This window comes from Oreochromis niloticus, linkage group LG8, assembly GCF_001858045.2.
Source record: "Oreochromis niloticus isolate F11D_XX linkage group LG8, O_niloticus_UMD_NMBU, whole genome shotgun sequence".
NCBI classification, from domain to species: domain Eukaryota; kingdom Metazoa; phylum Chordata; class Actinopteri; order Cichliformes; family Cichlidae; genus Oreochromis; species Oreochromis niloticus.
Window position 1 is genome coordinate 29,470,285 of NC_031973.2, and position 17,662 is coordinate 29,487,946.

Below are 17,662 nucleotides of genomic sequence, written 5' to 3' on the forward strand. Positions count from 1 at the left end.
TAGAAGTGACAGCTCGGAAGTGCCATTAAAATAATACATGTCACAGTCATGTCCCACCTGCAGTGATGCAAGTTTGGGACTTTATCCCTAAAAGACAGATCAGTGCTCAGCATCACGGAGCGCCACCCTGACATAGTTCTGATGGAGCTACAGCGGCATCATCAGGAGGAGTCTTCTGAGCTTTGTTGTGCTGGTGCTGGTACAGATCCCTGACTTGGAGCGGAGTCCGGTTTCCTGCAGTGTGGATCTGAAAGCGGGGCGGGGTTTAGGCGTTCCGTGTGCGCGTCATGCTTCAATAAAAACGAACAACGGACGCGCGCTCACGCGAGGAAGTTCAGCCGCGGGACCCAGACAGCATCTCAGCAGGTACGTGATCGATGATCGATATTTGTTTCATTTCCCACTCTGCTGTGATTGTCGTCATCACTGGGTGCTACAGGTGGGGCGCGCTGCGACTGCTTCACAGTTTAATAAAAGTTCAAATAGACTTTAAACTCTCAGAGTGATGGAGCTCATGTGTACATCTCAGACTGAGCTGCTGCTCAGGTCTGTGTGATGCACTGAAAACTGAAGCTCTTGTTGCTCCGGTCAGGCGCATGTGTGCTCAGCTGCATGCATCACACTGATGCCAAGTTTAGTTTTTGGTCATCCAGTCTAATAAAGCGCATCAGTACAATGTAGAAAAGCATATATGGGACATGTAGCTACTGAGAATGTGCTCTGCGAACACTGGCTTGTTCCCCTCATGTGAAATTATGGGAAGCACCGCAAAAATAGGCGATTAGACAGAAAGTGTCTGCTCGGTGTCCTGAGTCGCTGAGACTTCAGCAGCTACAGACGTGCTTTCCACGTTGATTCAGACTCACCAGGGTGACTCGTCCGTATCTGACTGATTTCAATGTAATAATAATGCTGTTTGGAATAACCAAGTTTAGTAATAAATTCCTTGTATAAATAGACACCATATTGCTGTTTACTGCCGGTTTCTTTGGTTGTCCCCAACAGTGTCCGTTTCAGCTGCTCCCTCAGGTGTCCATTATATTGGCCGCACATTGGTGGCACACAAACAGTGACTGCGCGGCGGTTCTGTATCACTGATACCGGTTTGTGCCAAAAACTGATTTCCAATGTTTCCGTGTGTTTTCTATGTATAATATTTTACGTGTGTTCGGTGAACAGGGTTTACAAAAGGGTTTTATATAAAATTTAAAGGTGACATGTTTTTCAAGTGTCTCTATAACTCTGTGTTATTGTACTTACATTATAACCAATCCGGTCCTTTTTGTCCACTTAAAATATGTTTACAGAACTGTTGTTATATCTGTTACAATATCTGCTGTCCTCTTGGCCTGATTACTCTTTAAAAAACACTTTTTTAGTGTCAATGAGATTTTTTTTAAACTGCATAAATAAAGGAAATATTAACGTCACTGACAAAGGTCGTGGTATTCTAAGGAGCTCGGAGCTGCAGCCTCTACCTTGTTACAGGAATGTTGTTTGTGGCTCAAGATGACTCGATATCATTCGAGGGAAACATTGACATATGTTTCACATATTATAGACAACACCGGGCTGAAGACACAACAGTATCTGTGCAGAGAGTCACAGATTATGGCGACAGAGATGTTGCAACAGATTTTTAATTCTGTACCAGAACATCTAGAAGGTTTTTGTTTTTTCTTTTGGTTTGTTCAAAGAAAGCCCACCATGGCAAACAGTTCCTGCACGTTAACATGCTCGATTCTGCGCACTGCTTTCCTGAGTTTTCTCATGTCTAAAGTAGGAACAGGGATACCAGTTTCTATCCACATGTGTGTGAATTATTGTCTTCTAACATTATACAAACTGTCCCTGCCAGTTAAACGTTCATTCTGTTCGTTATCAACATTTCCTTCTGTTTAGATTTATATTTTATTTGTTCAAATTTTACAAAAGGTCATAATTCAACAAGCCCATATTCTCACATTTGTTGAAGGTTTCTCATTTATATAAGTATAATTAGAGCCCACTATTCAAAGACAGGCATGTTAGGTTGTCTGATGATTCTAAATTGGTCCTGGTCATACTGACCCTTCCAAGCATACAGCACTTTGTTCTATAGACAACAGGAGCCCGGTCTGCATTGCTGGCAGTAAGTTGGACTCCTCCAGGGCTGCTCTTTGTCACAAAGTCTGGGCACAGTTTTTATGGACAGAATTTCTAGGGAGGGAAACAAGAGACTGACGGACTTATTGGGGGCGTGGCCACAGTGAGCCGGACGCTGCACCAGCCCGTTGTGGTAAAGAGAGAGGGCATGATGTAAAAGCGGAGCTCTTGGTTTACCTGCTGATCTACTTTCCTAACCTAACCTATGGTCCCAAACTCGTGACTGAAAGAATGACATCACAGATACAAGCAGTAGAAATAAGCTGTCTCCAAAGGCTGGTCTGCGTCACAGAACAGCCTTTGGAGAACTTCATTGTGTGTTTTTGGAGTCCTTATGCTGAATATGTGCTTAGTTATTGTGTTGCCATTATTAGTTAGGATTTAGTTGAGTTTGATTCTCGTTTAGGTTTCCATCTATGTCCCCTTCTGTGAGTCTGTCCTTGTCTTCTGTGTTAGTTGTCATGTCTACGTCTCTCAGTGTTTCCTGGTTTATTTTGAAAGAGTCGTGTGTTTCTTTGTTCAGTGTGTTTAGTTTCACTTCCCCTGCGGCGTCATTATGTTCATTTCAGTCAGCTGTGTTTCCACTTCCTCCTGTCTGTATTTAAGTCCTCAGTCTTCTTCTCTGTGGTACGTCCCTCCACATCTTATCATAGTTGTCACAGTTTAGTCACAGTTATCATAGTTAGCTTCTGTCACTGCTTATGCTGCTTCATTTTTGTATTCATGTTTACAGCCTAAATAAACAGCGTGCCTTTTAAAAAAAAAAACTTAGTTCCACCTCCTTCCCTCTCTGCTCTCGGGTCATCATCACACTGGCATACCCTGCCGTGACAGTGGCTGGCCTCTTCCTTAGAAATAGGACAGGGCAGACTGAGGAGACACTCCTGAGAGACATTTGATTGGAGCTCTGGAGGAGATGGCTTTGGGGGAGGGAGTTCTGAGTGTCTCTGCTGCAGCCACAATCTGGTGTTCAGGCATGGTACAAGGCAAGGAAATACTTATTCTAAATAATCAGTCAGACTCATTGTAAATTATGGACTACACACATCAAATTTCATTTTAAGTTTTCGAACAAAAAGGCACTTGAGACAGCAGAACCAAAGCGCACCACTGTAAAGGAAAATGTCTTGCCTAATTTATAGTATACGAAAAAAAACCTTTAACTTCATAAAGACAATTAATAGATCAAAAAATAATTCAGGAAATGTGATTATTTTTGTCTTGTAACTTGGAATAAGTCAAATTAATTATCCAACTATAGCCAGCTACACCTAAATGAAATGAACTGTGTTTCTAGAAGATGTTCCTTAAACGCAGACATGAGCACACTCCTGATCATAGGCAATGGAAAAAAGCCACATAACCGGGCCATCTGCTGTGATTGGTTGGGGAGAGAGAAGGAAAACAGGATGAAAGGACATGCTGTGGAAGAGAGACAGAGGTCGTGTCCAAATTCATGGGCTGCATCCTCCTGAGGACCCGGCCTTCGCGGTCTACGTGGGCCGGGTCCTCAGAAGGTCGGGTAGGCCAGAAGTAAACTGCTGTGAAATTGGACGGTCTAGCCTTCTGATTAACGTCACCGCTGTCTCGGTGGAGTTTAATAAACTCGGCCGTCTGCTCCTTGCTATCTAAAATATAACAGGACACTGGCGTAAATTCTCGACCATCTCACACTTCTGTTTAATCAGTTTTCTGTTTGACGTTTATTCAGCTGTGTGAAAACCACCCGGGGGATTAATAAAGTTTTATTTTATCTAATCTAATCTAATCTAATAACTTTAATCTCAGCCAAACCGATTTACTCACGAACAAATAAAACACTGAAAAAAGCCTTAGGTTGTCTAAGTGACTTATATATTACGTTTAACCCGAGTAGCGAAAGTCCGCGGTGATCTGAAAATGATGTGCCGGGAGTTGTGCCGTTCTCGGCGGCTTCAGTGATTCTGAAGCTCTCGTCTAGCTATCGAGCTGGTGGGTAACAGACGTCTCCGAAAACGTCGAAGCACTTTTGCAAATATGCGATATCTTGATAAACCGAGCAGATATTTGAAGTTTACACAGCTACATTCTCGCCTGAAAATATGTTAAAAGTTTATTTTGTGACCCAGAAAGATTAATAAGAGTAATTTTAAAACTTAGTAGCGGCCGCCATTGCCGGAAACTGGAGTTTGGCTGGGCTGCGCTATGAATTCTGGGATATGGTGGGCCACGAAGGACACACCCAACCCATCCTTCAAATTCGGGGAAAAGGAGGACGCATTTGTCGGCTGCATTCGGAGGAGTCTACGAATTTGGACAGCCTTCGGCGCGTCGTTGTGACGTAATCGGTCTACAAATGCGGCCTCAGGAGGATGCAGCCCATGAATTTGGACACGACCAGAGATTAATAACAGATATGATTCAATGAAGAGAGGTCTATTAACACATAGTGAGTGAAGAAGGTGACTGGAAAGGGAAAACTCAATGCATCATGGGAATCCCCAGCAGCCTACGTCTATTGCAGCATAACTAAGGGAGGATTCAGGGTCACCTGGTCCAGCCCTAACTATATGCTTTAGCAAAAAGGAAAGTTTGAAGCCTAATCTTAAAAGTAGAGATAGTGTCTGTCTCCTGAATCCAAACTGGAAGCTGGTTCCACAGAAGAGAGGCCTGAAAACTGAAGGCTCTACTGTCTCTACCACCTGAGACATGCTCTCAGGACAGCTGGTGCTGAGGTGGTAGAGCATCTCTGTATGACATTATAAGCCTCATTAAGCTCCAGTCAGACACACTTAACTCGAGATTTTTAAATAAAGAGGAGTTTAGTATTTTGGCCACGGGTTAGACGCTGTACTTGGATTTGCTGAGACATCCACTTGGAAGATCGGCAAGTGTCTGGAATATTTTCTCCTTGAAAAAATCATCCTTGCTGTAGAATGACTGAGTTCAGATTTCTGGGAAATGACCTTATATCCCCTCCAACAGATTGATAAGTAGCAACATTTAATTCCTTTCTGATAACTGCTAAGGTCTCCAGACCTGCAAACAGCCAGACGAGGCCGTACGTGCTGATGATCCAGTAACTTGCAGCACCGTTAGCTTGCTGAGGCTGCATAGCAGGCTGAGGAGACACTCCTGAGAGACAGCTTATGTTTGCTTTATTTTTCCTTTTTGCCACAAAGTATGTTTAGTATGATTTACTCACATATCGAAGAATATGCAGCTGTGGCACAGCTTTTGATGTTTTGTGTTCAGGCGTCCTTTTACAGAGTTAGATTGAGTTGGTTGATGGCTGTATTACGTCTGTGCTTTGTACCAATGTGTCTACAGTTACTCACCTCATCATAGCTCCCAGAAAATAATGGGAGGAGCAGTGGTGGATGATGGACCTCCTGGAGTGAAGGCGCCAGATGGAGGCTGGGGTTGGGCAGTGTTGGCAGGATGCTTCGTCATCACTGGCTTCTCATATGCTTTCCCGAAGGCTGTCAGCATCTTCTTCAAGGACCTTATTCAAGAGTTTGAGGTTGGCTACAGTGCCACTGCTTGGATCTCCTCAATACTGCTTGCCATGCTATATGGCACAGGTACCCAAGTATAACACATGAAACCGCTAATATCTGATTGCACACGTATACTGTGTACTGACCGATGAACTGTGTTCTTAGGCCCTCTGTGCAGTGTGCTGGTGAACAGATTTGGCTGTCGGCCAGTGATGATGGTTGGAGGAGTCTTTGCTTCAGTGGGAATGATTCTGGCTTCCTTTGCCAAAAGCATCACACACATTTACCTCTGCACTGGAGTTATTACAGGTAGAGTCACAAAAAAGTCCAGATGTTAAATATTTAGACTTTGTGAACAAATTTATGCTCAGAGTGGTAAGTACTATCTATCTATCTATCTATCTTGAATAATTGATCCAATAATCAATTAATTATTCATTAACTTTTCGCATGAGCATTTCTCTGCAGTTCAATTCATTTCTCTATGCTTGTGTATGGCTTTCTGTCTCTCTGCAGGTCTGGGTCTAGCAATGAACTTCCAGCCATCTCTGATAATGTTGAACTGCTACTTCAGTGAGAAGCGTCCTCTAGCCAATGGCCTGGCAGCAGCAGGCAGCCCTGTGGCGCTATGCTGTCTCTCCCCATTGGGGCAGACTCTCCAAAACCAGTATGGCTGGCGGGGTGGATTCCTTATACTAGGAGGCATGCTGTTCAACTGCTGTGCCTGTGGTGCTCTCATGCGGCCTCTGTCAACCCCTAAGAAGTCCCAGATGCTGGAAGAAAACACTCTGATGGCTGCAGACAAACCAAAGGCAAAGAAGAAACTATTAGACTTCAGTGTGTTCAAGGATAGAGGTTTTGTAATCTATGCCATTGCAGCTTCTGTTATGGTGCTAGGCTTGTTTGTGCCGCCTGTGTTTGTGGTCAGTTATGCTAAAGGCCTTGGCTACAAGGACACCAACTCGGCACTGCTGCTCTCGATCTTAGGATTTGTTGATATGTTTGCCCGACCTGCATCAGGACTCATAGCAGGCATGAAGCGTGTGCGACCTCGAAGCGTCTACCTCTTCAGCTTTGCTATGATCTTCAATGGCTGCACCGACATCATAGGATCGCAGGTAACATTGCAGTAAAGTCCTCTTCAAGTAGAATGGGTTCCAGTTGGGAAGTTGTCTTAATGATTGCAGATCTGGGTCGTAATAAGTGAATATTGCAAACTGAGCTGTATACATAGTGTGAAACCTGTTGTCTCATTTCAGGCAAAGAACTATGTTGGTCTGGTGGTCTTCTGTATTTTCTTTGGTATATCATATGGGATGGTTGGAGCACTTCAGTTTGAGGTCCTCATGGCCATTGTGGGGAAAGAGAAGTTTTCCAGTGCCATCGGCCTGGTGCTGCTAATGGAAGCTGTTGCTGTGCTGGTGGGACCTCCTGGAGCAGGTCAGAGTATCCAAGAAATGATGGTGCTCTCTCTCTGTTACCATCCTGGTCACATTTAGAGTACAATATCTCATCTGTATAATATCTAATCGTCAGATTGTCGGTTTAATCTGCACCTCTTCAAGTCTGCATGGGAAAATGTCCTAGGACAGGGTTTCAACCACCATGTTGCCCTTGATGCAAAACAATATTAATCATAATTATTAAAATGATAGAAAGCTAGTACAGTGAGGATTTTCTGGATGGGTTTGTACTGTGAAATTTACCACTTAATCCCCTGAGCCAACATGTCCCAGAGTAGATCCAGACACAGCTTTAGTGAAGGTTACAAATGATCTTCTTATGGCCTCTGACAGTGGACTCATCTCTGTGCTTGTCCTGCTAGACCTTAGTGCAGCGTTCGATACTGTTGACCATAATATCCTATTAGAGCGATTAGAACATGCTGTAGGTATTACAGGTACTGCACTGCAGTGGTTTGTATCATATCTATCTAATAGACTCCAATTTGTACATGTAAATGGAGAGTCCTCTTCACACACTAAGGTCAACTATGGAGTTCCACAGGGTTCAGTGCTAGGACCAGTTCTGTTTACATTATACATGCTTCCCTTAGGCAGCATCATTAGAAGACATAGCATAAATTTTCACTGCTATGCAGATGACACGCAGCTCTATCTGTCCATGAAGCCAGGTAACACACACCAATTAGTTAAACTGCAGGAATGTCTTAAAGACATAAAGACCTGGATGGCCGCTAACTTTCTGCTTCTTAATTCAGATCAAACTGAGGTTATTGTACTCGGCCCTGAAAATCTTAGAAATATGGTATCTAAGCAGATTCTTACTCTGGATGGCATTACCTTGGCCTCCAGTAACACTGTGAGGAACCTTGGAGTCATTTTTGACCAGGATATGTCCTTCAGCGCACATATTAAACAAATATGTAAGACTGCTTTCTTCCATTTGCGCAACATCTCTAAAATTAGAAATATCCTGTCTCAGAGTGACGCTGAAAAACTAGTTCATGCATTTATTACTTCCAGGCTGGACTACTGTAATTCTTTACTATCAGGATGTCCTAAAAACTCGCTGAAAAGCCTTCAGTTAATCCAAAATGCTGCAGCAAGAGTCCTGACAGGGACTAGAAAGAGAGAGCAGATTTCTCCTGTTTTGGCTTCCCTTCATTGGCTTCCTGTTAAATCCAGAATTGAATTCAAAATCCTGCTCCTCACATACAAGGTCTTAAATAATCAGGCCCCATCTTATCTTAATGACCTTGTAGTACCATATCACCCTATTAGAGCACTTCGCTCTCACACTGCAGGCCTACTTGTTGTTCCTAGAGTATTTAAAAGTAGAATGGGAGGCAGAGCCTTCAGTTTTCAGGCCCCTCTTCTGTGGAACCAGCTTCCAGTTTGGATTCGGGAGACAGACACTATCTCTACTTTCAAGATTAGGCTTCAAACTTTCCTTTTTGCTAAAGCATATAGTTAGGGCTGGACCAGGTGACCCTGAATCCTCCCTTAGTTATGCTGCAATAGACGTAGGCTGCCGGGGATTCCCATGATGCATTGAGTTTTTCCTTTCCAGTCACCTTTCTCACTCACTATGTGTTAATAGACCTCTCTGCATCGAATCATATCTGTTATTAATCTCTGTCTCTCTTCCACAGCATGTCTTTATCCTGTCTTCCTTCTCTCTCCCCAACCGGTCGCAGCAGATGGCCCCGCCCCTCCCTGAGCCTGGTTCTGCCGGAGGTTTCTTCCTGTTAAAAGGGAGTTTTTCCTTCCCACTGTCGCCAAAGTGCTTGCTCATAGGGGGTCATATGATTGTTGGGTTTTTCTCTGTACCTGTGAAGCGCCTTGAAGCGACTTTTGTTGTGATTTGGCGCTATATAAATAAAATTGAATTGAATTGAATTGAATTATAGCTGTCCCAGCGCTTCCCGTGGAGAAAGAACATCAGCTGTCAAGCTCACGATTTTTACAGAGATGTTGACTTTGTGTATCTGTTTAAGATAAAACCAAAAATAACAACCCTCGGTATAACCAGCTTCATCCATAGTCAGTGACAAAGGTCATGAATTGTACTCGGCTGCATCTTTCTAACAAGCATGGACACAAACCAACCGTTTCACTTTCTTAGTATCCTCCTTGTTTCTACAAAGTCATCACGGGGACAATGAACGACATTCATACTAACACTGTTGCACTCTCCACCAGGTCGGCTCTTGGACGCTACCCATCAGTACATGTACGTGTTCCTGTTGGCGGGCTGTGAAGTCACAGTTTCTGCCTTTGTCATCGCCACTGGGAACTTTCTTTGCATTAGGAGGGAACGAGAAGATGGACAGGCTAAGATTGAGATGGCTGTAAGTGCTGCTGAGCTGGAGGGCCTCAACCAGGCGGGAAACGAAGAACACGACGGAGGCAAAAAGGAGCAGACGGGAAAAGAAAATGGAAAAGTCCGTGTTTTGAAAGGGCAGGAAGACATGACTGTGACGGAGGCACCGGAAGACACCGGGAATTAACATTAGTATTAACGAGATAGCATAAATTGTACCAATAGGACACAGAAAGAACTGATGATACAGTTGTTGGGATTTAGAGATTCTTTTATTGCTGCCATATAATCTGCCTTATGATAAATGCATTAATAACATGTTCTACAGTATTATTTTATGAGTAATATTCCTTACAGGGTTCATATTGCATTGAATATGTTTGTCATCACATTCATTCTATTCACAGGTAGAGTTCATTCTATACACAATGCATAACTGTGCTTGTTTAGAGTTGATGTTCTATCCAAGAGGGTTTTAAGCTTCACTGGTGAGAGTGTCCAGGTGATACATGTTGAGGGAAGATGAGAACATAGCAGGTTAATTGCATGCGTGCTTACAATACACATAAATCTAGTAGCAGGCCTGAGCGAAGGCCCAAGTGTCTTCTGCTTCTTATTTGAGACCTGCGCCAATTCAGTCTACTTAGTGATTGAGGACGAGGGTCCATTATTAGCCCTTAGAGGCCCTGAAGCTTGACGTTATTATCTTAAAAGGAAGGTGTTATCAAAAAGAGAAGTTATATGTCTGTTCATAGTTATTAGAGATGTACAAGATGTACCCTTGTCTGTAAACAATGACTGGACATAATGTATTTTTGACCTGTATTGACGTGTATGTGGGGGTGTGATCCTCTATGCTATAAAACCAGAACTCAGTGTATTTTTGTCAGAGCAAATAAGCCATATGCTGACGGTTGTTCTCCGTTGTCAATAAACTCATCGTTTGATTGCACTTTTCTGGGCCTCTGTCGTTTGTTGTCTGGTCTCCAGTTGATCGATCTCGCTTCATTTGGTGGAGGATGCGGCCAAGTTTTTAAATCTTCACTGGCTGCAGTGAGATACGTGTGCTGAAGATTACTGGACCCGGCGAGGTCCATATGATGAAGTTCTTGGGGAGATAAATGACAGAAACAGTTTCTGAATTTTGAGGAGAATTCTGAAGCACTGAGGTTGAATTTTCTCTGTGCTTGGTGCGCTGTGTGGACTTATATCAGAGTTATAAGTCCAAAGGTCATGACCTGGAGGTCATTCATGGTGTTTAAAGAAGAACAGGAATTAGAAAAGGATATTTAATGTCATATTTTGTGTAAATTGAGGAAAACTCACCACATGTGTTCACCTTTTTTCATTTAAAGGGACACAGACATTAACACACACACACACACACAGTACTTGGGTGTGAGTTACTTCCTCTTTTAATTTTAAACTGCAACACATGTTCATTGAACTAGAATTTCAGCAGTGGATGAGACAGGATTTAGGTTAGGGCTAGTCAAAGATAAAGATGACCTTTATTAGTCCCACAGCTGGGAAATTTGTTTTGTTAAAGCAAAAGTGCAAAGTTATGCAGCAGAAATTAGAAAACACTGGAATGCAATAAGATAAAGTAGAAAAGAATAAAATAGAATACCAATACTATATACAGCTGAGTAAGAAAATACAAAATACAACTTTGTCAAAGAAAGAAGTGCACATATAGCAGTCTTATTGCACGTATGAGGGTTCTGGTAAAGGACTAGTTCTGGTAAAGTAAAAGATTATGCTCAAAGTTTTATGCCCTGGAGGCCAAGAGTCGTGTGTAGAGAAGAACATGACTTAGAAACGGACATTAAAGGTCACATTTCGTCTAAGATGGGGAGAATTGTCCCATATGTGTTTATTTCTCTTCTTTTTAAGAGGACAGACGCACTGAGTGTTGTCTACTTGCTCTTTCTGATTCTAAGCAAGCATGTTTGATAAAATACTCTTAGGAAAGCGTATTCTGAGTGCTTCTAAGTGTGTGAATGTTGTGAGTACTTGATTTGAATGATTCTGTGTGATTTGTACAAAATAATAAATAAGTAATAATAACACATAGGAGAGTGCGTGAATAGAGGAGGCCTGAGAGAGTGTGTGTGCGTCAAACAGGAAGTCTGATTATATATATTATATTATATTATATTATAGCTGGGGAGAGACGTTGCAGCATGAAAACAGAGCAATTAGAGACTGAATGTCTTAAGAAAAAGTAATAAAATATATTAATTACATGTCTTAGAAAAAGAAAGACTGAGAAAATAAATACATGAACTAACAATTACATTAATGAATAGAAAACGCACGTACACAAATTGCTACAGGTGAAATTATTGTTGAAAACAATCAGAAGTGGGATTGTTTAATATACCCTTGCAAGGAAGAAAGCAGCTTACACTCCTTTAATGTCCAGAGCCAGTGTGTCCCCTCCCTTCATGCCACCCCTGGCCAACTGGCCCCCGTAACAGGCGAGTATGGAAGGCTGGTAGCCCATGACGGGTAAGATCCCACTTGGAAAAACCACGGGACAACCTAAGGCAGGCACAGTCACGATTACTACGGCCTGAGTGAGCTCGGACTCACTGGTGGAGACGGGACTTCAAGCCGCTGGGCCGAGTAGAAAGGGGAAATGTCATTCAATTCTGGAGGAGGACAAGGAATGCTGTTATTTAAGGTGGGAAGTCAGAATTGGGGATAGAAGATTTGGGAAGAGAAAAACTGATTGTTTAAGTGGAAAATTGTGAAGGAGTCTGAAAAAACCACAACAAAAAACATATACACAATCACACACACAAATAGAAAATGCTTTAACCTTAGAATACAAAAGAGTTCATGAAGATTAGTGTGTAGTAGTTTTTAGAGGAGAAAATTCAGAATTTAGTGTTGATGGTGTGCAAGTTGTGTGGTGTTTAACGAGATTTTCTGTGTATTGAGCAGGTGAGGGGATGTTAGTTGACCTGAGAGTGTCAGGACCCTGAAGAAGTTGTGGCAAAATGTTCTGTGTTTAAGATTGTTGAGGTTGTTGTTGTAGTGATGGGTTACTTCTATCGGTTAGATTTGTGTTGTTTTCTTATTTTAATAGAGGGAGTTTTATCAAACATGCACATGTCCAAGGGGGTCCATCATTTTTGTAACAGTGCACTTAGAAAAACCTGTCAGGTGATTTTGTTTTGTGTTTTGATGAGCTAATAATCAGCTCTCTTTTTCTCATTTTTGTTCTAAGCAGGCCTGCAAAAGAGTGAATAACAGCGCTGACAAAAAAGTCTCGGGAGAACAAACATAAAGGTGACCTTTTCCAGATTACAATGGGCAGAGGAAAGAGCTACCTGTGGGGATCTGATCAGATTGTGAGTCCCTGTCTAAAAGGATTGCAGTGAGCCAATCCAGTCCAAAAGCATAAAGAACTAGTTTCCGAGAAAAACTTAAAAGAAAATGAATGAATTGATTTTGCTGAGAGTGGAGAATCTGATTATTTGTGCGCAATTTTCCACTATTTGCAAGACCTGATGTTAATGCATGTGAGTGAATGTGTGTAAATGGATGGTGACTGGACGGACGAGGAAGACCATAGGTTGGACCGACTGGACACTGAGATAAAGACTGGACTAAGGTTGGACACATGACTGATAACTGTTCTGTTTTAAGTTTTCTTTTTATAACACAGATTGGATCATAAGTGGGGGAAAACTGAGTATGAAATGTGAAGTTCTGGTTAACACACAGGTTTTTGTTTCTAGGAAGTTCTAAGGATGCAGGCTGGGGATGGAGCCAAGAAAAGAATTGACATAATGATTAATTTGATTTCATTCCTTAAACACAGGTTTGAAGGGCCGGAGCATGTATACCTAATATGATATGACTAACCTTTTTCTTTTAATTTCCTAAGCTCGAGTGAAGGATTTTGAGTTTGTTTGTAACACATGGGATGTGTCACAAAAAAGGGGGAGTTACAGGATTTAAGGTTTAATTTGAAATGGGTTTTAGGATTACTTGATGACGTTTGGGGTTTTTGATAATTTAGATATGGTAAAATTGAGGCAGAAATTGTTATTTTCATGTTCTTTTTGATCTGTTTTTATGCTCAGAAGGTGATGGTGTATATCTTACCCTGGGCGTGTTTAATAAAACTAAAAGTGTTGCTCACACACATGAAGGGCATGGAGATTAAGTAAAGTTAATATAAAGGACAGAGCCCAGAACATGATATGGTGAAACAACTTTGAATGATTAAAGGAACCTTAGATGAACACAGTAGATTAGTGAGGTGTAGCAGAGAGAGGCTTTTTGTTTTCTATCCTTTACAGGAGAAGATTTCAGGACCACAGCGACTACAGGGGTGGCAAGAATCCTCGAAGCCTGAGATCGAACGGAACCAACCAGAGAAAGGAGAAAAACAGAGCACAAAGACACCTAGTTGTTTATATTACAAAGAAGATCAAAAGCTTGTTAGACACAGGTTATAATGGAAGCATAAAAGGGATGAGAGGAACTTTACATAACATAGAAATCCTGCAACAATTCGTAAATTGCCCAAACACAGTGTTCAGACCGGATATGCGCTACCCGTTAAAGGGGGCGAAGAAATCAGGCCTAAATTTGAAAAATGAAATGGGTTAACTCGATAGAGGATGTTTCCAAAGGTCGAGAAAATAATGTAGGACCTTTTACCAGGAGAAAGCTAATTGTATCTTTTACACTTTATAGTGTGCACTGAGGGAAGTCAGGAATAGTTTAAACTAGGATTGAAAAAATTAAACTAGGTGAAAAGGGGGTGTAGCAAGTAGATTTAGGGCAGCTCACAGCCTGGCGTAAACGCAAGGTGCTGTCACACAGCTTAAGTTATTTGTTAGATTTATTTTTATGACAAAATAATAAGGAAACATTGAAAACATACAACCCGTTGAGGAGACAGATAGGGTTGGGGAATTGAAGGGTTTTGTTTGTTTAGCATAATCTCTTTTGTTATATTTTAGCTTTAACAGGGAACATGCCTCTCTGGAGCTTCTCTCCTGATGCTACCCTGCCAAAGACCCTTATCCATAGAGACTATGTCAGCTCCCAAACAGACAGCAACAAACCAAATCTAGCAACAAACAACTTAAACATCAATAGTAACAAAGCAAGAACAATACAGAATCCACATCTGAACCGAAGAATAAAACAGTGAAATGTGGATTATTAAATATTAGGTCTCTCACCCCCGGAAGATGATTGAATAAAGAAAGACAGGTACTTATGTATGTCAGCATAAGGTGGAGTCCAACAGAAGCAAGGCACCCTAGATGCGCACAGCATGCAGCAGGGGTTGCCAAAATGATATAGAAAACAGCACATGTAGTGAGAGAACACCCACTAAAAGTTCTGATTACACATAGTGTGGTGGCATATGTGAACTCGCAGGCGTTCAACTATGACATCATTAGCACAACAGAGACTGAGTAAAGTTTTAGATGCTCCAAATCTGACATTTACACATGAAGGAATCAATATGGCAGATTTAATGGGATCAGGAGAACCTCATGATTGTACTAAGAAAGCAGAAGTTGAAGGGAAAGTCAGGGAAGATTTAAAAGCAGAACCTATCCCTGGAGCTGAGGATTGGTTCATAGATGGCTGCTGTCATCGTGATGAAGAAGGATCGAAAGCAGGCTATGCTATAGTCTGCAAACAAGGAACTGAATTTGAGCCCACGAGGAACTCCAGCAGTGGAAGGAGCCACGCTGGACTGGTCCTTATGAGGTCGTTGCCAGAACAACTATAGCAGGTCAACTAAAAGGGAAAGGCGATACCTGGTATCATTGGTTGCAGTGTGTACCAGCACATGAGAGGTTGGTAGAGGAAAACCCCTCTACACCCAACACAGGTGGTAACGAGTAGAGGCAAAATAAATCCTCTCACCTGTGCAACGGGCCAACCAGTAGTCCACCTGGGAGGCCGAAGAAAGAAGAGGAGCAGCGTAGAAGGTCGCCACGCCAGCAGAAAGGAGCGGTGACAAGTTGAGGACTCCACAAAAGCAGGGGAGTTTCATTCCAGGATACAAAGTTTATATAACATGATGCAAACACACGAATCAGAGACACGTAATGAGAAAACTGATTAGAATGTTCCTTACAACTACATGTTTATTGTATGCAATGATATTAACTATGGCTGTGTTGTTTATTGTCTATATTTTGCAGGGCACTCCGGACCACTTGTCTGAACAAGGAGGCCAGTCCAGCCCAGCACTTCCTGAGACTGTAGTTGCTAAAACGGGATCGGTAAAAAACACAAAAGCGCGAGGTGTCAGGTAAAGGTGATGAGTGTCTCAGCATGAATAATGGCATAGAGTTGAATTATGGTAAAGGGTCTACCAGCTCATTCACGTTTGATTTGTGTGACGTCATTAAGTGTACAGGAGCTAGTAGTAGCTGGAGAGCGTATGATGTATGGGTCTGCAATGACCCCATGATATGCTTAGGGTAAATTTAGTTGATGCAAAGTCTAAGCCGCTCGCAGAAAGCTTAATCACCATTCTGACTGATCAGATGGTAACTTCGGGAACAGTAGCTCAAAAAGAACAGGAACCAAAAGAGAGATTACTTCTGATGACAGATTACTCTAGACTGAAGCCTAAGGATTTGATTAAGCGTGCCACCGGTTTCAAGGACAGTAACCTCTGGCTTGATTGGGTGGCTCAAAATGCTAGAGAACAACATGTATCTGACTGTGTTGCCTGTGCTTCAGCTAGGCAGGTAAAGGCTATTCCACAACATAACACACGTGCTTTAGCCGCAAGACGTAAGAGACATATCTTGGCCAAAAGAGGGACCCAGGGTACACATGCATATGACCCTAGGTTAAACTCTCCGACTTGGATAGACTCCATAGGAGTGCCCAGGGGAGTTCCAGATGAGTACAAGCTGGTAAATCTGATAGTTGCAGGATTTGAAAGTATATTTCTTTGGGTGACACCTAATAAGAATGTTGATCGCATTAACTATGTTCATTGCAATCTGCTGAGACTCTCTAACCTAACCAGGGATGCCATGATGGGGTTCGCAGAACAATTGGGTCCGAGTTTGCTGATGGGAAATCGAATGGCCCTTAACATGAGAAGGGAGGCGTGTGCGCCATATTCGGAGACATGTGCTGTACTTTTATCCCTAATAATACTGCCCCAGATGGCTCAGTAACTCGAGCTCTGGAGGGCTTGAAAACTTTGTCTAAAACTATGCATGAGCACTCAGGTATCGAAAATCTGCTGGCGTCCTGGATGACATCTGTGTTTGGACAATGGAAAGGTGTGGCTATGTCAGTGATGTTTTCTTTGACTGTACTTTTGGGAATACTGGTCATCGCTAGTTGTTGTATCATTCCTTGTGTGAGAGGATTGTTGGTAAAGGTAATGGCGAGGGTTCCTAACCCTGGCTGGGTTGAGGGCATCTACCAGATGAACTTAGAACCCATAGAGTGGGGCAGGGAGTGATACAACATGAAGTGTGGTGACATTCCTTGTTGGAATGTCAAAAGAGGGAATGTTGGGATTTAGAGATTCTTTTATTGCTGCCATATAATCTGCCTTATGATAAATGTATTAATAACATGTTCTACAGTGTTATTTTATCAGTAATATTGTTTACAGGGTTCATATTGCATTGAATATGTTTGTCATCACATTCATTCTATTCACAGGTAGAGTTCATTCTATACACAATGCATAACTGTGCTTGTTTAGAGTTGATGTTCTATCCAAGAGGGTTTTAAGCTTCACTGGTGAGAGTGTCCAGGTGATACATGTTGAGGGAAGATGAGAACATAGCAGGTTAATTGCATGCGTGCTTACAATACACATAAATCTAGTAGCAGGCCTGAGCGAAGGCCCAAGTGTCTTCTGCTTCTTATTTGAGACCTGCGCCAATTCAGTCTACTTAGTGATTGAGGACGAGGGTCCATTATTAGCCCTTAGAGGCCCTGAAGCTTGAAGTTATTACCTTAAAAGGAAGGTGTTATCAAAAAGAGAAGTTATATGTCTGTTCATAGTTATTAGAGATGTACAAGATGTACCCTTGTCTGTAAACAATGACTGGACATAATGTATTTTTGACCTGTATTGACGTGTATGTGGGGGTGTGATCCTCTATGCTATAAAACCAGAACTCAGTGTATTTTTGTCAGAGCAAATAAGCCATATGCTGACGGTTGTTCTCCGTTGTCAATAAACTCATCGTTTGATTGCACTTTTCTGGGCCTCCGTC

The 17,662-nt window shown here is 42.2% G+C and overlaps 2 protein-coding genes across 4 annotated transcripts in view; both read left to right on the forward strand.

The window, feature by feature from the left end:
- Positions 1-17,662, forward strand: part of LOC100707149 (carbonic anhydrase-related protein 10) — a 1,009,504-nt gene that overhangs the window by 91,097 nt on the left and 900,745 nt on the right. The gene's annotated exons all lie outside the window — the stretch shown is intronic.
- On the forward strand, positions 238-9,661 carry slc16a3b (solute carrier family 16 member 3b). Its single transcript, XM_019362252.2, has 6 exons — positions 238-366; positions 5,455-5,708; positions 5,790-5,933; positions 6,141-6,742; positions 6,884-7,064; positions 9,290-9,661. The coding sequence occupies exons 2-6, from the start codon at positions 5,486-5,488 to the stop codon at positions 9,595-9,597; spliced, it is 1,458 nt and encodes a 485-aa protein (XP_019217797.1). The 5' UTR covers positions 238-366; positions 5,455-5,485; the 3' UTR covers positions 9,598-9,661.